A 22,899-nucleotide genomic window follows, 5' to 3' on the forward strand; every position below is an offset into this window, starting at 1 on the left:
CCTTCCCACCCTGGAGCACTTCTTTATGTGCACTGAATATATTTAACACTTCATTATTCAACAGCCATTTATCATAGCTATAATTAGTTGTTAAATGAGCAAACAATACTGATTTTATTTTATTTTATTTTGCTGCCAGTGGTGATGTTTTGTGCTTTTTTTTTTCTGTTTTGTTTTTATAGGAACTTTTAAAAATGCAGACAATTTGCTGTATTGTTCTGAATTCCTACTGGAAATAAATAAGCAAAATGGAAATATATCCTGGACAAGTAAAATAAAATCCTATTTGTCATCTTTCCTGTCTGTTCAAGCAGGTACAAGATTTAAAGGGAAATCTTATAATTAAGTTTTCTAGATAGAAGCTTTTCAAAGATATTTAGGTACCTACAGATACAACTAGTGTCTTTTAAGATTCTAAAAGACAGTAGTTTGTTTGTTTGTAGTAAGAGTTAAGTATCCATGAAAATAAAAAAATCAAAGATGATGCGGTATAAAAATGTTATAGGATTCAAAAGCTTCTGTTTTCAGGTGAAATGAGTGTTTGTAAAATCTTAAAAAAAAAAAAAAAAAAATAATAATGATAAGCCATTAAACACAAATGCAAAGGTTTCCAGCAGCAGTGTCCATTTAGCTAAAACTAGCTCTCACACAGGTCTATATAGTATGTTCTATTAGTGGACAGACAAAGTGATTTATAGTATGTCAAGAAAAAATAGTAGTAGTAACGAATAACTGAAATTTAAAAAACCGTCAAGAAAGACAACTTTTATTTAAATATCTTCTTATATTACATTCTCTTTAAGAAAACCTACTAGGAAATAATGTAAAAATCACTTCAAGTTTGCTTTAATATGCTGCTTGTTTCTCCCTTCTTATTCCTTCTGCATCCTCTCTTCTCCCACTAAATGCTAAAACACGTACTCTCACCTGTCAGCTTAGGTCCATTTCCACATTTTTCAGTTGTTTCTGTGTATGTGATATGTTTCTATACTTCTATGTTGAGTTGGTCTTGCTTCAATGGAATTTTGGAAAACCTATGGTGACCTGATGCACAATTTAAATGAATATAAGCAGGAAAAATAATTAATATGATTTCACTTTGAAACTTATCCTGTGGAAACCTCTGGCTCATGAGCTGATACTTACAAGAGCAGATGATAGTCAACCTGCCAGTGAAAGATTAGTTAGACAGCTGAACAGATGTGACACTTTTTGAAGACTTTTTTATTCCCAATAAATATTGTATCACTCAATACAATGCAAAGAGGGATGTAGATTCCAGTGTTAGCTTTCATTCTGTCAGAAGGGATTTGTACAGCAGAAAAATAAAAATAAAATCCAACAAATACAATGTTTTATTTTGTTTTGTTTTGAGTAAAATGAAATGCTCTCTTTTCTCTGCTCATTAAAAAGTGCAACATAAAAGTGCATCAAATCTTGATGCCTTTTGGATAAGATGCAGGATACATTTATTTTTCTATAATATAACACTCTGCAGTTCCAGGAACATCTTGATAAATTTTCCAGACAAAGGATATTATAGTTGGCTTTGGATTTCTACTACAACTTCTTTTGTTTGACCCTGTTATAAATGGTAACTTCAGCTCGATTTGGTCTTCCACACAAATAAAGCGGCTCTGATTTTGGCATCATAATTCTACGATGAGCCACTTCTGATAAAACTTTTTAGCCAATGGACTGTCTAGATAAGATGATCTTTTAAATATCAAAGGAAGCCTCCATTTGTTGATAGTTTCTTAATTCAGTATAACTTTTCTGTCAATCTAAAAACAGAAGCAATGGATGAACAGCAATCTAATTGTTCTGTTAAATATTTTTCAACTCAGTTCGAAGATAATCACTGCTGTTTAGTGTAGTTGTTCTTACTCCTCTATTATTTGAGAATAGATGTATGAATATAATTTCTTATATTTAAAAAGTTTTAGATTTTCTTTCATTTTTTGCTTCTTATCATCACCATAAATAATTTTGTAAGCGATCAAAACATTCAATTCAGCTCTGTAATGTGCAAGCAGAAATTTCGGAACAGTTATACTGCAATTATACTTTTTGACCAGAAAGAAATTAAATTACTGGAAAATAAATAAATAAATAAAATTTAAATTAAAAAAAAAAACAAAACACCACCATAATTATAATCTTGTGAATCAAACCTGAATTGTAATAGTTATTAAAAACAAACAAACAAACAAAAAACATCAAATGGAAAATAATAAAGGCATCTGTCATATAAACATCTTTCCAATTCTGTGAACTGGAGTTACTTACAAAAAATAACTCTTTCACTATGTAACTATACTGCATCTTATATAAAACTACCATGCAATTGAAATCAATGTATTAAACACATTTTTAATGGCAGTACACTTTAGCGAGTGTAGTGAAAGATTTTTCCTGCACAAGGTAATGAACTTCTATTACAAAGAGCAGCTTAAAGACTTCAAGTATTTTAGATGATTAAAACATTAGTGGTGATTATTCACTGTCAGAGCTCTAAAAATAGAACATTTGATTAACACAGCATTAGTAAATGTGTTAGCATTTTACAACATGTTACTTTACAGTTGTAGCCTCATTTTTTATTGAATTGAATTATTTGCACCAGTCTAGGTGTTTCAGCTACACTTTGTTAATACTCGTGTGAATAACTTATCCCTTAATACAGTCGTTAAAATATTCATTGTTTTGGAAAAACAATGCTTTGCTGGATTTGTGAATTACATGTTATTCATGTCTATGTAACTAAAATTAAAAAAAAAAAAAGATGCAAAATATCACTTTAGGTCATCTTCCAAAGTATAAAACTCTATCAACAGAAGACATACTGGGTTCCGTGATGTTAAAAAACTTTCAGATTATGCCTTGGTTGCCAACAGTAGGTAATGAAAATCATTTTCTCTCAGGAGAGTTATTACTCCATCTTTATGCTATGCTAAGGTAATTATTTCATGAGAGTTCAACATACAAAACAATATAGCTGGAGTACGAACAGTAAGGCTTTTCTCAGTATTGACATCAATATTGTATGAATTCTTTGTGTTTTTGTGTGTGCGTGTGTGTGCTAGAATTGCAATGCTGTCCTCATTTCATTTTTTCCTTCGTGCAAGTATTGTTAACATGTCTTGCTGGAAAATAAAAGAGTTTGACCCGTCAAACATTTAAAAGCTGCACTTCTAAAAACCCTGATGGTTTTGTCCTCTTTGTTATTGAAATATATGTATATATATTGAAAACATGGTTGAATTATGTAGTCATGCATTCAAGTAACACGAGTCTTATTTTCTACTAGTATCTATTGGTTTTCATTTTAATCAGTCTGCGTGTATTTGATATAAATGTCAAAAGTCCAGGGCTTCTTTAGGGATTCCACAGGTGCTGATTAACTTCATTATTATGATACAGGATTAGAAATGCCTCTGAACTCCAGAACTGCCACCCTGAACTGGCAGAGGAGTGAAAAGGCATTATCACAGGACTACTGTTAAATGGGTACATTTTGTTCGGTATGTATTCATGATTCACGTAGTCATGTATTCATACTCATGATTTCAGTGAGTGACTTGGTATATTTCACTGCATTTTCTTGCCTTTTATAGAACCCTAGTTCTATAAACTCTAGATTCTGTTAACGTGTCTTCAAATGATTTTCAATAGAGATGAAGTCTGAAGTCCTGTGAACCAAGAACAGATTTGGTTGTGTCCCTGTTAAAATGAGTTCTTCCACTGTATTTGACTGAGTGTGAAAAGAGCCCAGGTTGTCATCTATCATGTTATCAGCAAGATTTGATATCAGGCAGAGATGCATAGATAAAATCAATCTCCCAGTCTCCTCTTTTTTTTTTTTTTTCTTTTCTATTTTTTTAATATAAGGGATTAACAATATAGTAATGCAAAAACTTCATAATCAAAATAAAGCAAGTAGTCCATAGAAATGAATGAAATGCTCTAGATGGAGGAAAAACTAGAAGCTGACAATAAGACAAAAACCCTGAGAATCATCACAGATACTCTCATAAGTATAATGACACATCCCATGCCTCCCTTCATTTCTTTATCTGTTTTCCCATTATCACATTTCTTTCCTTTGACTCCCACCTTCCTAAAATTTAACTTGTTCTATTATTAGTAACATAAATAGTATTTTCCAGTTATTCTCTTACAAGGGTTCTTTTGTTTAACGCTTAATGAAGCTGAATTGTATTCGGGGTTAAAGTTTTTTTCTTTGTTTGTTTGTTTTTGTGTTTTAATTTTTTACTACATTAAAATGGACTAGTATTCATGAATTATTCTGTTATTGCTGTAATTCTGATCTGATTTCAAATACTTAGAAAAGTGTTAAAGTCAACAGATACTCGGTTTAGATTTCAACCTGAATTGCATGCAATGCAATTGAGGTTAAAAGTGAAGTTATGATGAAATACTATGCAAGATCCATTGCACAGCTGTTACCTTTTCTGTATTGACTTGATTGAAATTTCTTGCCATACAAAACTTTAATGTAAGTCCTGCAGGCAAGAGATCTTGCTAATGACAACCTGTATCCCTTGTTATAGCCTGCACATGAATAATGTAGCATAAATATAGCCAATGGCTAGGATTTGTCGTTACAACTTTACAAATATGACTGTGTTTCACTTCACAAATATTTCTTAGGGAGAAGTAATATTTTCAGGAGCTTTTTCTCCGTGTTGAAATCTTATTGTGCCTTTCAAAAGTCACAGCATATTGTCAAAATATCAGGATGTTATTTTGAATACAAAACTGCAAAATCTTCAGTTTACTGAAACTAGGACATATGCATCTTGATGCATAAATAATTTTTTGTTCTGAATAAATTCAATGGAAATTTAAAAGACAGCAGTTATGATAAATACACTTCTGAACATTAAAAAAATATATTACCCTAATTCCCACTAATTTTCTTGCATTTTTCATTTGAGCAGGCCTTGCTCAATTTATATGTCATCTCATACTTATGTTAAAACTAGAGCCATTTGAGATTTCAGTTTAGTCCAATACCTGATTCCCCTTATAGGACGTTACCTTGTTCATTTTAACCCGGTCTTGTAAATTAAGTTTTTTGGAGACACCATTAAAAGTACTGCTCAAGAAATGAATTCTATATGTAAATATGTTTCCATAATTCCAGTCATATTATATCTACTTTTTACTCTTTGTCAATCTTTCTTCTGTCAACGAAAGCTACATAGACACAGGAAAACATACCCTGAGACCCCCATGAGCACACAGCTGTTGAACAGATGTCAAGTATTCCCTAGCTTCCTCACTCCATTTCAACAGCATACTTATTCTGCATAATTTGATTGTTCAACTCATTAAAATTTATCAGGAAAAAATACATAATATGGGAGTTTGTAACATTCTATTTGTATTTAATAGTAACTGTCTGAAGCAATTTAATACATCTCAGTGACAAAGTTGCTCAGTTTTGTTTTTATTATACATTTTAAATTAACTTTTGCAGTGTGTCCATAAAATGTATCCTAGACAGAAGGAGACATAGTAAACCTGTCATATTCAATTGAAATATCACGTTATGCTGTAGCCACTACTATAAATGAAATAATATCCAAAATGTTTCATAATAGAAAAGGTCAAGTTGGCAAAATAACTAACTGTTCAGAAACAAATTTTAGGTCAGTGGACCAAATATCAAGATGACTGTCAAAGTAGGAATTTTATTAAATAAAAAGTTTTAGGAATGAACCTTCTTAACTGAGTAAAGGTAAAGATATTTAAATTATTAAGTTCAACAGCATATAGCATATGCTATTACGATGATCTTGTTTTCGTAGTTGACTGCTTTCTTACCTGAGTCATGGAACAAAGGAAAAGAAACAAGCTCTTTCTAATTTTCTTGTGGCCCCTGTTTGGTTGTGTTGGTGGTGATGGTGGTGGTTTATTTGCTTCATAACGACACGCTATCTCTTTACTTTTTTTGTTGTAGTTCAGAGAGTCTGTTACATCTTTCTTCCCACGGGGTTTTGGTTTAAGAACTGTAGGGACTCATCCTATCTAGACAGCCCTAAAGCCCCACCTCCTATGAGTGCAACAGTAGCTATTCAAGTAACATGTGGTTTCACATGAAGAATAGAATTCATGGACAGTTTAAGGACAATTTATGAAAAAGCTTTTGATCATATTGCTAGGAGATTGTCTATTATTATTATTATTTTAATTTAAATTGCTTAAAGTGTTTTGCATAGCTATACTAGCACTGAAACTTAGGAAATATTAACTTTATTAAACACTCCACTCCTCAGTTCATTTTAGTTTTCAAGATAAGGACTGTGTGTGGCTGTTGAACAACACATGTATGTGTACTGCTTTCAATTTTTCCTCCTACTTTACAATATAAAGTTCTTCTGCAATTTGAAAATAAACAATATGACACTGTGATTTCTATTCAATTTCTTTTTCCCTTTCTCCAAATAAAGACAAAAAAAAAAAAAAGCTACATATAGCTCTTTCCAATCTATCATTGTGTTAATATTCTAAACTGTGATTTACTCTAAATGGAAGCTAAAACACTTGATGAAAATTAAAAGGAGACAAAATTAAAATTAAATGAAAGAGATGTGGAAACGAATGGAAGAAATACCTATCTCCAAGTCATTAAACAACTCTGTTTTTTTCCACAAGCTGTAGAAGGCTTTCTTCAAGGACTGATATTAATACTTCAGATCTCTGGATTTACCTCATTTCAGATAGTAGCAACTCAAAATAATCCACACAGTCTATTTTCAAAATGCTGTATTACGGCTGGACTGGCCTCTAGTGAAACTGAAAAATGGATATTAACATGGGACAGAAGAAACCTAAGTGAACTATCTTATCTCCAGAAGCAGTGAAGCATTGAAATGTAATCTGTACATTTCATTTTGAGTAGACAGGCCTATCTCAACTCAAACCTGTAAGTCTAATTGGTACTTGTCAGATGCTCTGTTCTGCTTTCTTCTATATCACTGTATCAAAAGCAGAAAAAAAAATAATATTTTAGTATTGATCTGCATTAACAGAAAAAAAGAAAAAAAATGCAAAAGTTATGTTTAATGGTTAGGAATCGGTTATTTTTATGAGACTGGTATTAATCTTCATTTTCCTTCAAACACATTAATATTAATGTGAGACAGGGTTTACCTTACAGACTTGGCCTCTTTTCATATGACATTAAGAAATCCAAAATTTTGAAGCTCCAGTGATTAGAAGGTGAAACACAACTTAGTTTTAAATGCATTAAATAAATTGAAATATATTTTATAACCAGTTTATTTTACCTTGGTTTATTTGGGGAAATATGCCTTATTATGTGTTTTCCTTGCTTATATTCTGTGTACGCGGGCTATTTTAGGTTTGTGAAATCTTTCTTAAAGTACTAGTGAAAAAAAAAAAAAAGGAAAATATGCAAAGCTGGTGCAATCTAGGGGATCTTGAAAAGTCTGATAATGACTGAATGAATGCTGAGCCTTCCCTTCTTCAGGTTAAAAAGACACTGAAGTTGTTCAAACTTCTCATTCTTGATTGGCATCCTTTACAAATATGGTGAAATGAGAGAGCTTTCTGTGGGTGTAACAAAGTAAAAAACTGTTCTAGAGCAGTTAATTCTTTAATGCATGCATTTTTAAATCCATTTGTACATATCCTTGGCTCCTGAGGCCATGTAAAACTTTAGAACAAGGAAGACTTACCCAAGGTGGAGGGGTACCAGGTTCAGAAGCACTTAAAAAACTTAAATGTACTTATATAGAAAGTGTCTGACAGATTGCACCCATGAGCTCTGAGCGAGCTGGCTGATATGTTGTGGAATATTGCCTTTGTAAAGAAGATTGAGCAAGACTCTTCTCCACAGTGCCCACTGACAGGATAAGAGGCAGTGGGCAATGAGTAAAACACATGAAATTATCACCAAAAAACACTTCTTTACTGTAAGGGTAGTTAAACACTGGAGTGGGTTGCCCAGACAGATTGTTGACTCTCCAGCTGTGGAGATATTCAAAACAGGACGGAACACAATCCTGGAAAGCCTGCTCTAGCAGACCCTGCCTAAGATGGGAGACAAACCTCCAGAGATTCCTTTCTGTCTAAATGATTTGTGAAATACAGACTTTCTACATACCTGAAACATTGAAATTGTATGCATATATAAAGAACAGAAATTGTACACACACACACACTCACATACATGTGAGTGCATGTGCACAAAAACTTTTTTTTTTTGCCATGGTCAAATGTACATATAGTGGCTCTAATAAGATTTCATAGTATGAAAAATATCTCAGTCAAATACCAGTTCCAACGGATACTTTATTTGATTTCTGATAGAGTCATTGACAGTCAAAGAATAAGTAAGTAGCAGAAAATGTTTGCAATATTTTCCAGAATCAATCAGTCCGAATCTACCAATATAACAGACCTGAAGTTACTTCTCATCAAGTTTCATGGCTGCTGATAATGTATTTTAAAATAACTTGTCCACAATCTGTAAAACCCTAGGAATCTTTCCAATACTTTGTGGAGCTAAACTCTACCACAGAGATCGCTCACTAAGAAAAAGGGGGAGAAAGTATGAAGGAAAAGGGTTCAAGAGTTGAGATAAGGACAGGGAGATCACTCACCAATCACCATCACAGGCAAAACAGACTCGGGGTAGGACGATTAATATAATTTATTGTCTGTTACTAACAGACTAGAGCAGTAAGAAACTAAAAGCAAACTAAAGACACCTTCCCATATCATCCACCTTCTCCTCACCTCAGGTAGCTCAGGAGAATGCAGAATAAGAGTTGTGGTCAGTCTGTAACACTTTGTCATCTGCCACTCCATATTCACTCTCTTCCCCTGCTCCAATGTGGTGTCCTTCCCACAGGATGCTGTCCTTCCCAAACTGATCCTGAGCGGGCTTCTCACAGGCAGCAGCTCTTCAAGAACTGCTCCCACGTGGCTCGCTACCATGGGGTCCATCTGACATGAGCAGCAGCTCTTCCCACAGGCAGCAGCTCTCCCCAGATCCCCTGCTCCTGCATGGGATCCTCTCCATGGGCTGCAGCTTCGGCCTGGGACGTGCTCCTGTGGGGACTCTCTTGACTCTGATCTCCCACAGGCCCTCCCAGCATCACCTACTGGCTTGGTGTGTCCTGGCCGAGCAGCGTGAAGGTTCCGAGGTTGCGAAGGATCTGGGCAGCAGACGACGGTGACACAGCTGACAGCACTGCAGCCAGTGCATCGGGCAGGCAGGAGGTGGCAGTGAGGACTGCGGGCCAGCGCCTTCCCTACTTTTGCTCCACAACGAGTAAGACCATTCTGCAGGACATTCAGGAAGAGTGGGAAGAGAGCCCCAGGATAGAAGCTGTGGCAGAAGCAGACGACGTCCTGCCCAGCACGTCTCCTGCCCCATCTGGTGAGGCAGATGCCAGGCCTTCAGCTGCTCCTATGGCCGCAGTTCCTGGGCCCGAGGAGCTCCCCCCGGCCTGCATGCCCAAAGAGGGAAAAGCTTCAGCCTCTCCCCTGGCTGCTGCTATGCCCGGCCCTTCCACAAGCAGCCAGAAAAGACCGCCGACATTGAAAGACCGGGTCAAGATCAACTGGGATATCTATGGGTGCTCCTCCTTTCGGCCAGCAATGCAGATCATTCCGAGCGGGGAGAGGGAAGGCTGCCAGTTGTCCCGGTGGAACGAGTCCTGGCCGAGCAGCGTGAAGGTTCCGAGGTTGCGAAGGATCTGGGCAGCAGACGACGGTGACACAGCTGACAGCACTGCAGCCAGTGCATCGGGCAGGCAGGAGGTGGCAGTGAGGACTGCGGGCCAGCGCCTTCCCTACTTTTGCTCCACAACGAGTAAGACCATTCTGCAGGACATTCAGGAAGAGTGGGAAGAGAGCCCCAGGATAGAAGCTGTGGCAGAAGCAGACGACGTCCTGCCCGGCACGTCTCCTGCCCCATCTGGTGAGGCAGATGCCAGGCCTTCAGCTGCTCCTATGGCCGCAGTTCCTGGGCCCGAGGAGCTCCCCCCTGCCTGCATGCCCAAAGAGGGAAAAGCTTCAGCCTCTCCCCTGGCTGCGCACCCTGTGTTGGAGGCCAGGACAGCACCTCTCACCCCATCAGCATGTGAGGAAGAAGAAGCAGCACCTTCTCCCCTGGCTGGGGGCCTTCTGCAAGAGGTAAGCAAGGTATACCTTCCTCGTCCCACAGTCATGGAAGCCACAGACCCCTGTCGGTGGGCCTCGAGGCCCCTCATCACTTATCCATCTGGCATCGGGGGCATCGGGGCCCGGAGCATGGCCAAACAGTGGCCCACAGGGCTGTGGTTTTCTCTCCCCATGCAGGTTTCCTCCGAGCATAGAAGCAGTGCACAGTGTTCCTCACACTTCCAATCGGTGCCAGAGGAAGGGCCAGGTATGTCCTAAAGTATGGAGCCATCCCAGCCCACGGCACGGAGGCTGGCAGCACTCCACGCACAGGGTCCCTCCATGTCCAACTGTCCCCTCCCCAAGGGAAAGCCTTGGTGGCGGGGGCAGGCAGGACCATGCCCAGTTCCATCCCAGCCCCTCACGTACAGCTCTCTGACCCCCACAGGCACCGCTGCCCTCCCGCACGCTGTGGCTCGCTCGCGATTGCCCCGCCTCTTCAGGAGAGCACTTCGGGCTCTCCGCAGGAGTTTCTGCTTCAGCTGCATCACAGAAGACCTAGAGCAACGTGAGGCTGACAGTACCAGGGAGCTCCCCACAGATGGCAGCTTCGGTCCCGAGGACGGGGCTTCTGAATAAAATTGTTCAGGACTATTTCATAGATGAGGGCTGTCTCTTCTGTTCTGTTCTGCGTGCATGGGTGTCTGTGGGCTGCGTGTGCAGCTGCTGCGGTCAGACCCTGGGGCAGGGTGTCCCCATCTCCATGCTGCTAGTGCCTAGAGGGTGCACAGGTTTGTGCAGCAGTACTACCATGCAGTACTCTTGCGTGGGCTCCTCTCTATGGGCTGCAGCTTCAGCCCAGGGCCTGCTCCTGTGGGGGCTCTCCATGGGCCGCAGCTTCCTCCAGGCCACATCCACATGTTTTATAATGATGATGATGTTTTTGTTATTATTATTATTATTATTATTATTATTATTATTATTATTAATTAATAATATAATTAATAAGTAATCATCATTTAATAATTATTTAATAATTACAATAATAATAACAATAATAATGGATTCCAGGGCAGCGATTCCAAAACTTTTGTCATGAAGACTGGTTTCCCATGTACATGAGAGACGCATAAAGAAATCGCAACTTCTTTTCACCAAAGTCTGAGTTGTTGTGATATCATTGTGGTGAAAACACGCGCTTTTCACCAAAGTAACTTAATTTAGGTAAACTTGGTCAAACTAAGCCCCTTTGGAGATATTGGATGGCAGGCCTTACCAAATGCCGGACAAAGGAGAAGAGCTAACACATTTAGGAAACCAGTATTTGCAACATCTTACAGTTTGGTGCAAGCAACTAGAACAAATCAAGAAGAATGTTTTAGGCACTAGACCTTTTATTTGCCTCCCAAGGGGAAGGATGCACTTGAATCAATCTTAGTTGCTCTATGTGTGTAAATGAGGCAGGAGGAATTGAGACTGAGCACGAAAACATTTGGGGAAAGACTAAGGTAATAAGGTGATTAGTCTAAGGTGATTACGTAAGGTAATTCAAGATGACACCTCCTGGCGTTTTCGAGAATTATGCAACAAAATAACCTTTTTGGGACAGACCCTTGAGGATGTCTGGGTCAACCACTGTGCTGTAAATTGTAGACCTCATCTTAGTATTCTTTTTAAAAGCAGTTAATAAGCAATGACTTTGATTAGAACACTAAAGAACGTCTCTTCATCAAAGGCTGCATCTACTTAGATGTGGGGATGGAGCAATAACCTATTTTTGCAACAAATGAGTATTTGTTGTAACAAATGAGGATTTGTTCTTGGTGCTCTGTGCGTGAGTGAATGAATGAAGCGGCCCTGTGGCTGCTGCACCTTCTGTGATGATGGTAGCAAGGAATGCCTATGTTTCTGCCGGAGCTCTTTCTAGATTGTGAATTTATCCAAACCGTGTTCTGTTCCCTTGGAGGTACAGTAACGAGCAAGACAGTCCAATTGGAGAAGATCAGTAGACCAAAGCAGCTAAGGCTAAAGGCCTTACGTATTCGTCATGTGGTTCCAGCGTATATGAGCATTGGACTAGATTCATTTGGCACCATTGGAAGAAAATGCCTGCAAAATTGCATTCAGATCTCTTTGTAGAACAGGTGATTAGTTTGGCTTTTGATCTCCCGTTTCGGGCTTGCAATACATTGATTTTGCACCTGAAACAGATCTCTCACAGAAACAGATCTGTTTCTTTAGAGAGAGCATTCATTCAAGTACCACTAATCCTCTCTGAAACTCCAGCTGCATGGAGTAAATGTGATGACTGGAGATTCATTGCAAAACTACATTCTTGCTCCATCCCAGCATCTACTAGAGATGCAGCCTTTGAGGAATAGATTTTCCTTAGTGTTCTAAGAAGAGCTGCAGCCAAATAAACTGCCTTCTCCTAGGACCACTACAAAAAGATTTCTGCTCTCCATAGCTTGTCTAGCACAGGGAGTCTTGGTCAGAGCACAGTCGCTTCTGACACTTGGTGCATGACACTTAACAGAGACTCACAGTTTACACTGAGGTCAAGCTGAAAAGGAGAATCGTGTTGGAGCTGAGAAGGTGACAGAGACATATTTAGGGTAAATGAGTCATTTCTGTGCCCATTTCTTCCATGCCAAATAGGAACGGAGGGAATTCATTTAACACTTGTCAGTAACTTAGATCACAATAGATTTGATTTCCTAATTGTTCTGATAGTACAGAATTGTTCTGATAGTACATTTTCCTGTCCACTGTGGGTCTGTTCCACTTCCTAGAGCAGTCCAGATGGATTCTGCCATCTGTCAGCAGAATTTTACAGAAACTTCTACTGAGCACAGTCTACATGGATAGAATAGAAACCATGTTAACTTACTCCATCCTGCCAAATGAATAAGTATTTTTTTAAAGGATTAAGCATCACTAATTTTCTTTTTTTTCTTTCTTTTTTTTTTTATTTCTTTTCTTTGGGGGGGTGGGGGTCTGTTTTCTAGACTTCACAAAATAGATCATGGCAACATTCTATTGAAAAATATACAAACAGTTATCTTAAGCAACAAAAATGAATATGAAATGAATGAATGAATGAACTGAGTGAAGGGGAGAGTAGTGGAGAAGAGTGTAGGGGAGTGTAGGGGAGCAGAGTGTAGGGGAGGTGTTTGTAGGGGAGTGTAGGTGAGGAGAGTGTAGGGGAGCGTAGGGGGGTGAGTGTAGGGGAGTATAGGGGAGGAGAGAGCCAGGGAAGGAAGTGGAGGGGAGGAGAGGGAAGGGGAAGGAGGGAATATTGCCTTATCTGTTACCTTTTTACTGTCTTCGTATAGAGCCTTGACAGGCAAAATAAACTATGTTGGTGAAAAGGACGTCTTTGTCTGATGTGATTCCCGCTCCCCCAGTTTAAATTAATCAAGAATAATCTGCTCCTGGTTGAGGTCTTCACTTACTAGTGCAGTGCTAGGACCTACATGCTCAATGTGCTGAGGATGTGCAAGAGTCTTAGAAAACAGTCATGTTTTCCTCCCTCCTTGCTTCTTTATGAAATAAACATGATATCATCCAGCACTGGGCTGTTTTTCATGACGGAAATTCACTTCTACCCTGCACAACAAAGCTTATGATATATCCAGACCAGAGCTAAGCCGTCAGCTTGGGCAGCCACTGTCAGGCGTTCGCTTCTGTGCAGTCACCCCTTGGGGAAGCCTGTAACTGTAACAAGCTAGGAGCAAACACAATGAGTTTATCTAAGTAACATGGACATCTGATAGCATTTGCAGCGATACCTTGCCAGGCCCTATCCCCACAAATCAGAAAAACATCAGGAGATAAGGCCAAAGCTGTACAATTGTTCCAAACACTGTAGTTGTTACCCCTTGTCTCCATGCTATAAACCCCTAAACCCTGTTTAGCAGCGTCATTGTAATCACAGGTGTTATTTGTATTTCTATACCCTTATGGCCCTTTCCAGGTTCCTGTACAGGATTCATCTGATAGCCACAGCTACATTCACATTTGTAGCCACCTTTCAGGTTGATACAGATTTGACTACAGATACCAGGGTTTTGGCATTCATCGATATCTCCACAGTTTCTCTTGTCTACAAACTCAAACCCAGCTGGACAGTTACATTCATTTATGTTGCATTCCTTCAGGGGCTCATCACCCCAGTCCTTGCAGTCTCTCTGCTGGTTACACACTTTATTGATATTTATGCATTCTCCACTTGAATTTGCCAGGTCCAGAGCACTGAATAACATTGTTACAGTTTGCTTCATCAGTGCCATCCAGACAGTCTCTCACACCACTGCACTGCCTACTCCTATGGACACAGTTCCCATCTTCACATCTGAACTGGTCTGGCCTGCAGGTCTGAGAAGGGCAGTTAATTTCATCACTTCCATCCTTGCAATCAGGATCTCTGTCACAGTCTTTTTCACCATCACATTTCCAGGACACTGGGATACACTGGGTTGACTGAGGACCACAGCTGATTTCATTTACTTGGCATGTTCTCATAGGACACAGATCAGCACTCTCACCAGACCCAGCAGCAGTGCACAGGCCCGCGAGGGCGAGCAGCAGGCAGACTGCCCTGTCAGCACGGCAGCACCCGCTGCCACCCCGCACCTGTGTCACTTACACTACTCCTATTACCCGTGCTGTTACTGTCAGTGGCATCCTCCTGGTACCGTTTCTGTCTTTGTCGCCCCTTACTCTCCCCCTTTTCTTTTTGCCACTGACCATTCACCACAAATGGATGAGACACATGATTACTAGTTAGGAAAGAGAGTGTAACGTCTGCTATACAGCTGCAGGCAGTGCCAGCTGCAACCTTAGAAGCTGTTTGTGAACGAGCCTGCCGGTGGTCATTTGGCAGTGTAATCTGCGTCTCTGCACTCCTGCCCCGCAATAGAGCTAAATCGTCATTAGTAATCTGTAGAATGTGGCAACCTCACGGAATCTTATCCAGAAACATAGTTATAACACCGATCTGGGGACGAATAGTCTTTTTTGCATTGACAGATAAACCTCTTATAACAAGAATGCCAGAGAGAAGCAGCACAGCCGCCGCTGCTTCCATGGTCCCGTCAGACAGGCTGCAGGGTCCTGATGTCCACCCCTCTGCTCTGTGCCCACTCGCCACAAGGTGAAGGTCGGCTGCCGGTGTCCACTGACGCCTCTGGTCTCCCGTAGCAACTCGATCTCGGATGTCCCGCATCGCACCGCGATTACTTCAATTTCACGCGATTACTTCAATGTCCCGCGTTTTCTGCGGCTCCGTTTCCCGCATCCCTCCATGATCCCTTTGTTCAGGTCAGTGTGTAGAGTGTTTCAACATCTCTCAGGTGTTTCGGCGTCCGCCAGGTCTGTCCTTGTCTCTCGTAGTTGGCCGTAGCCCTGCAGCGTCACTCAGTGCTCTGTCCGTGCGGTGGTAGGCTTGCCGTGTGCCTCGGGTCTCCCAGCGCTGCTCCAATCTCCCGGCCTCAGCCTGTTCGGGTCTCAGCCTATTCGGGCGCCATATGTTGCAGGAAGCATGGCCGAAAGCACGACAGACACCAGCAGAGTCAGATCATGCTCCATTTTATTGCCCGAATAGCCTAACTTTTATAGTGAACTTAACAGGGGCGGACAGTGTTTCACACAAGATTATTGGTCAAAAGCACTCAGACAAACAACTACAAGAAAACAACCCCACCTGCAAGAAAACAACCCCCTTGTGATTAGCAGTCACATAGACCTTGTCCTTGAAGCCCGCTACTGGTAACAATATTTTTCTGAATTCCTCAATTGGGCGATGTGGGAACACTGTCATGGGAACTTCTCATAGTTGCCCTGGTAGCTTGGTTTGCTCAGCTACAGCAAGCCATGGGATTTTTGCTGTTTCAAAAATCCCTCAACAGGACTGTAGTATGCAGACCTAGCCCTGAGTATCTCATTCTTCCCTTTTTAAACAGGAGAGGGAACAGCTTCTACTTCCTCATTTCACCACCAGGTCACTCTAACTTAATAGCTCTCTAGTTAGGTGACACAGATCCAGTTGTCTTCATGGCAATTCCAACTGAAGTCCAGAGGCACAGACAGAAATCCAAACATTTATTTTTGGTAAGAAGGGCAACAACTGAAAAGATGTCTGGAAACTGCTACTTTTACTGTCCCTTAAAAAAAAAAAAGGCCACAGAAAAAAATTAATTGAGAACAGACAAAAATTGATCACAAGGTGTCCTTTTTCAAGTTCCTCAAAAACAGAAGGATGCTTCAGATAAACAGAGATTTATTTTTTTTCATTTAAAGATACAAAATACACACATATATGTGTGTGCACAAACACAAAATACATTTCATAGAAAATGCTAGACTGATTTACATCCTACATCATGAGCTAATCCTAGAGCAACTGCAGTCAGTCGCAAAATTCAGAACCATACAGAGTAACAAATTGACATTACTACTCAGTAAAATAGTATACACACAGACTTGCCACATCTCATGCACTACAATGTGAGTTAGGCATGTCTAATGTATCTATTGACAAGTACCCACCTTCAGTACCTCCAACAAGCGAAGTGATACACTTCTCTTGCTACAGGAAGCACATGCATCACTTACACTTCCCTTCACTTAACAATTTCATTGTAGTCCAACACTTAGTAGGCAAGAAAGTTACAAGTTTGATGTATGCACTGAGAAACCTGGTGACAAAGACACCTGGCTGTGCTGTGCACTGTGTGAATGAAAGCACACAGGACTAAGATGTGGGGAAATTTACAATCTGTATTTATCAGAAAACAACCTGGCGGGCATGGGCTATTGGTGATTGTAACTCAAGACTATAATAATGTGCACTGGAAATTTTAGTAGGACAGTGTACTTGTGGACCTTACACATAAAGCTCTGATTTAGATGGATTTGAAATCCAATAGTTATTTAAATACATATATATTTCAAGGCCTAAACATAATTTTGTACTAACCAAAGAAAATATAAAGAGCTTTGATTTGACATCTGTTAGCCATCACTGAATTATACAAACTGAAAAATTGTAGGTAACTGAAATGGTTACTTTTAAAAAGTCAACCAATATTTACAAAGGGTTTTCCTAGCACAGCCATAAAAAGTAGCCCAAGAAGAATGCAGCATCCAAACAATTAAAGTGTGAATCCATGGTAGGTCATGGTAAAATGCATTATAACAAAATCTGAAATGTACAATATAATTTTTTTCTCATTGGCTCAAGTTCATTAGACTGTATTTTCTTATTTTTTTAGCTTATTAGAAATGTTTTCAGATATATCTGTTACAGTATAAAGTTTCTTTATCTGATTTATTGCTACTATTTGTCATTTAAATTATGATGTGCCTGGAGCCTAGACAAGAACAAAGCACATTATGGTAGGTGTAGAAATAAACATGCAGGCTATCTCAGAAAGCCAAAGCCAAGCCAGAGGGGATAAGATAGAAGTAAAATTTGTGGTCTCTTGCTCTACAAGGCATATCATCTAGATTTCTGATATGTCTTAAGCATTCATGATAACATGAAACAAATTAATGATTATTACTCATCAATATGGTTTACAAGCATCTTTAAAAATAATAATAATAAAAGAATGTCTGAACCATTGTTTCTTCCATTCTTAGGTGTATACCTCACATTACAAACAAACAAAAACACTGTTTCTGAAGAAATACTGTAAGAATATTTTTTAACCTGTCAGTAACAGGAAATAGTTCTCACATAATCACAGGAGAGACTTTGTCTGTTTATACTCCCCCTTTTGTAACTTGCTAAAGAAATTGGTTTTAGCTGGAAGCAGCATGCAGTTTGAGGGTGAACAACTCAACACGTGAGTTGTTCTTTTTTTTACTTCTTCCCCTCCTCATCTAAGGAGGGGGAGTGAGAGAGTGGTTGTGGTGTTTAGCTGCCTAGCACGGTAAAACCACCACAACTTCATCTGAGACACTTTGCAGTTTTGATTGTACCTTCTGTTACATTAAATCTAAACCCTTTTGCAGAAACCAGCACAAGGAATCTTGTGTGAACTTGAAATGGTATACACCCCTACAAAATAAACATTGTTTACTTGATCTGTTAGTGATTATGGAAACCCTAGAGGCTCTGCCCAAGAAAGAAATCCAGCGTAATGCACCAGAATGCACTAGAATCAAACACAAATGCTATTAACCCAAAAGGTATTCAGAGCAGACAATGTATTTTCTGCAGCAAATGAAGCCAGAGGAAAAAAGACCATCTGTAACACACTCTACTTCAAGGTAAAGCACCAAAGAAATACTGTTAAGGGTTAGCACTTGATTTGCAAGCAAGCTGGTCTAAATACTTTCCTATCATTATCAATGTTAGAAAATTATCTACCATAACTGCTATCTATGTAAACAAGAAGTTGCACGTTTCTCCTCCCTCCCCAACCCTAACTTCAGCAATTGTTCTGCAAATGTTCCCACTCTATGTTCATAAAGTTAAAAAGGGTGTTTCTGATACAAAGTCATTTTCTCAACTCCATTTTTAAGAGACACACAATTTATGTGGTAATTTGCATGTCATCTTATTCTTGACAACCACAAAGCTTTAAAGTGAGATTATGAAAAATGTCCCACAGCATGTGAGCAGACAGCAGGATAGAAATGCTTATGTGCCCAGCCCTCAAATGGCAGTTCACAGACCTGAATCACTCTTTTTATATAGAGTCGTCATTACAATTAACGGGAACTTATTGGGAGAGGAATTGCAGCAATTTAAATATATATATATTTATATATATATGTACATACACACATATATATGTGTGTATATATATATATTTGCCTTTATATTATAGTGTGTGAGCCCGTTCAACATCCATGTGCAATCTTTTTCATGCTACTTATATAGCACCCTAGAAATAAAATATTTAGCTACGTCACAGCATAAGTTGGACTGTCAGCATTGCAATTACCTGCAAGAACCTTGTTTGAAAAATTGTGCTTGTAAATGATGATGTAAATATCAAGATGTTCATGCTTTTTTCCAAGGACATTGTGGTGGTTTTATACTGCTGGGCAGCTGAACTCCAACACACTGCTCTCTCACTCCCTTTTCTCAAAGAAAATTAGGAGAAAATACAATGGAAGGGGTTAAAGGGCTGAGGTAAGGACAGGGAGATCAATCATCGATTATCATCATGGACAAAACAGAATCAGCATGGGAAGATTAATACAACTGCAGGGGAACTGCTGCTGTATGCCTGGAGCACCTCCTGCCCTCCTGCTGCACTGCTCTTGGGGGCTGCAGGGCTGCCTCTCACCCCTCTCTCCCAGCTGCTGTTGCCCAGCAGTTCTTCCCCTTCCATAACTTTGCTCTCGCAGAGGCCCACCCAGCATCACTCCCTGGCTCAGCTCTGGCCAGCAGCAGGCTGCACAACTCCAAGCACCCTTTTCTTCTGTCCTGCCCTTAACTGTACCAGTAAAATTGCTTGTGTGGCTGTGCACTGAAGTAAAACCTCACAGGGATGCTCTGGGTATGTACTGGCTCGCTGAGCTTGCTTATTGTCCCATGCTACCCTTGCTAATAGCTGCACCAGCACAACTAGGTGTGAAAAAGTAGTGGGTACCTGTAGAAAAGAATGGATAGAAGTTGCTACTGTGCTAAATTTCTGCCAGCAGACTAAAAGATGGCAGCTGGGTAGAGGAGAGGGACACTATTAATATCCTGAACAAGGGAAACAACTCTGCATGAGATCACCTTTTATTGTACATGAAAAAAAAAGAAACACCTTGTTTCTCTGTGAACGTGTTTATAAAGGTTTTTATCTTTCTCAAGTTTCAGCATTCAAAGGGTTGCTACACCTTTACATAGTTTGCTCATGTCAATCGCAACCAGGAAGCTGTCTGTACGCACAGAGCCTGAAATGTCTCAGTTGGCAGAGTAGGAACGATGTTCAAGGTCTTCTGAAGGGCTCAGTGAAAAAAAAAATAAATAATAATTTTGTTTGTTTGTTTAGCTTGCTGATATGCACTGATCAAGGTCTGCTTAAATTTGGAGAGTCAGATCCAGGTGAGATTCTCTGTTGTCCTCTGAGAAGACTGTGAAGGGGTAAAGAGTGAGAATCAGAGCAGCCATCAGAACTCCCGTTTCCTTAACACATTCCTTGGAAACACTGAGGACTTCTATGAATCCAACACTTCCTTTCCCTGAACCAACAGATCTCCTTTATGGGGCTTTACAGCCAATCTCAGCTGTATAGAGAGAAAGCTAGAAATAACCAGCATGGTATTTGAGTTCCGTATTAGCTGATTCCCATTGGTAGGGGCAGTCTTGCTGAATATCCATGATGTTAGGAAGGCTTTGCAGCATGAAAGCAGATTACCAATTCTTTAACCTTCAAAATACACAGTGTGTGTGCTTGCCCAAAACATGGACACCTAAATCTGGCTGGAAATATCAAAAGCAGAACGGCTTTCTTGAATTTATTTTCACTACAGTCTGATAAACAGTAAAAAGATACCAGAACCTTTGCTAGTGCGGGAGCACTAAGCACACTTCTGATTCAGGCTTTCAGCTAGGACAGCTGTGGAGGCAGAGCAGGAGCTCTGAGTTGATTCTTCCAGTGTTCAAGACAGGACTGTGTATATGCTTGTAAAAAAAAAAAAAATAATAACAACAAAAAAACAGCAACAACAAAACAAACAAACAAAAACAGAAAGGCACAGGCTAACTAAATAAACAATTTCTTCTGTTAGTGAGAAAGTGACCTGCCAGACTCTGGGTTTTACATATTTTATAGAATCACAGAATGGTTTGTGCTGGAAGGGACTTTAAGACCACCAAGTTACAGCCCCCTGCCATGGGCAGGGACACCAGGTTGCCCAAAGCCCCATCCAGCCTGGTCTTGAACACCTCCAGGGATGGGGCAGCCACAGCTTCTCTGGGCAACCTGTGCCAGTGCCTCACCACCCTCAAAGCAAAGAATTTCTTCCCAATCTCCAATCTAAACCCACCCTGTTTAGTTTAAAGCCATACCCCCTTGTCCTATCACTACACTCCCTGACAGAGTCCCTCCCCATCTTTCCTGTAGGCTCCCTTTGGGTACTGGAAGGCCTCTATGAGGTCTCCCCAGAACCTTCTTTTCTACAAGCTGTCCCCAGCTGTCTCAGTCTGTCTTCATAGCTCCAGCCCTCTGGTCATCCTCATTTCTCTCCTCCATATTTGTTTCAGCCAGAGGAAACAGATTCCCAAAGGATCGAGTAGTCCTAATATCCTCAGGCCATGCTCTTTATGGGGACCACTGAGCAGCAAATATCAGTGATCAGTCTTGCTACAAGATAATTAACAGGAGATTCCAACATTCCTCCCAAACTTAGTAAAGAAGAGCATGTTTGCTGTTACAATGAACAATCTCACACACAACAAAATCTTTCTGCAGAGGAGAGCTGTTGGGGAAGAAAAATATGGCAGTTGGGCTGTCATCACCACTGCAATTATGCAGCAGCCGGGTCTGAGAAAATGTTCAGGTCTACAGAATTCACAGAGCTATTGGCTAAAACTTCCCAGTTCACCAGAAACTGCATTTAAAAGTTCCCTTATGATAAGGAGTACATTTGCAAATCAACATTGAGCTGATTGTTAATACCTGTTATATTCTATATTTGCATGATTGTCTCACTGGATCATCTGACCTTTTTTTTTTTTCTTTTTTTTTTTTTTTCTTTTGAGATGAAGGAAGCTTGCCAGGACATGCAGCCTATGAAAAAAACACAAGTCCTCAGACTGCAATGTATAAATCACTCCAAAGGGGTAAAGGATTGGCACACACCCAAGCTGGAACGTCAATGAGTGGTGAATGGTGGTCTGCATGTCAGACAACTGTTGCTGCTGAATGTGGTGCATAGGGAAAAAAGAAACGGGAATCCCTAGTTTACAGTGTACTGGTGCTCAAACTGTCAGATTACTGTCTGACAGACACATTCCTTTTCCTTTCCAAAAACGATAAGAGGTACAGTGTGCAGGCACTGAATAAATCACTGCATAGCAGCTGCTCCACAGGGCTGTGTGCTTAGTCCCATACTGTTGTGGCTGACACCAGATAATTTCCGATAGGTTACCCCACCTTGTGACAAAGAGGAAAAACTGCCTTGTTTTTATGCATTGCTGTACTGCAGGGCTTGACATAATATAAGCTAACATCCTGTTTATCCCACTACAATTGGTAATGCCAACAACAAGTTTGAGAATGGGATCAGGAGTTAAGGTTTTATTTTTCTCCTCAGTACAAGCAGAAATATTTCCAGAGTCAAGAGAGATCTTGATTTCTGGTAAACTCTTCAGCATGCCTCTAATTGCGTTCAGCTTTAGTATCAGCTCACAAAGGAACACTGCACTTTGATTTAGCAAAATGAATGCTGGTAGATGGCCAGAATTTGAATTTTGTAAAATATCATTAGTTATCCTCAGAAGTGCTGTCTCTGTGCTATTCTGAGGTCTGAATATTCAGATGAATTAGAAGGAGATCTCAATTTGCTAAAAGACTATGCAGCTGGAGAGTGAGACTTGCTCATCATTGCCAAAAGAGAGAGCAGAGCATGGCCCTTTATATAATAACATGAGATTTTAATGGGATCCAGAGTTTGGTGATAAAGTTTTCTGAGACAGATGTTATCAGCTCATTTTGTGACAAACAGAAAAACTGATGGCAACTGCCAGATACTACCTAGGCTGCCTTTAGTCCATTGTCATTA

At 40.0% G+C, this 22,899-nt stretch overlaps 1 protein-coding gene across 1 annotated transcript; it reads left to right on the plus strand.

Moving 5' to 3' along the window:
• The first annotated feature begins 8,305 nt into the window (after nucleotides 1-8,305).
• Nucleotides 8,306-10,623, plus strand: LOC113840306 (uncharacterized). Its single transcript, XM_072031646.1, has 3 exons — nucleotides 8,306-8,387; nucleotides 9,143-10,197; nucleotides 10,363-10,623. Exons 1-3 carry the CDS (start codon nucleotides 8,306-8,308, stop codon nucleotides 10,441-10,443), a joined length of 1,218 nt encoding a protein of 405 aa, XP_071887747.1. The 3' UTR covers nucleotides 10,444-10,623.
• The last annotated feature ends 12,276 nt before the right edge of the window (nucleotides 10,624-22,899 follow it).

The sequence above is a fragment of the Anas platyrhynchos genome, chromosome Z (assembly GCF_047663525.1).
Source record: "Anas platyrhynchos isolate ZD024472 breed Pekin duck chromosome Z, IASCAAS_PekinDuck_T2T, whole genome shotgun sequence".
NCBI classification, from domain to species: Eukaryota; Metazoa; Chordata; class Aves; order Anseriformes; family Anatidae; genus Anas; species Anas platyrhynchos.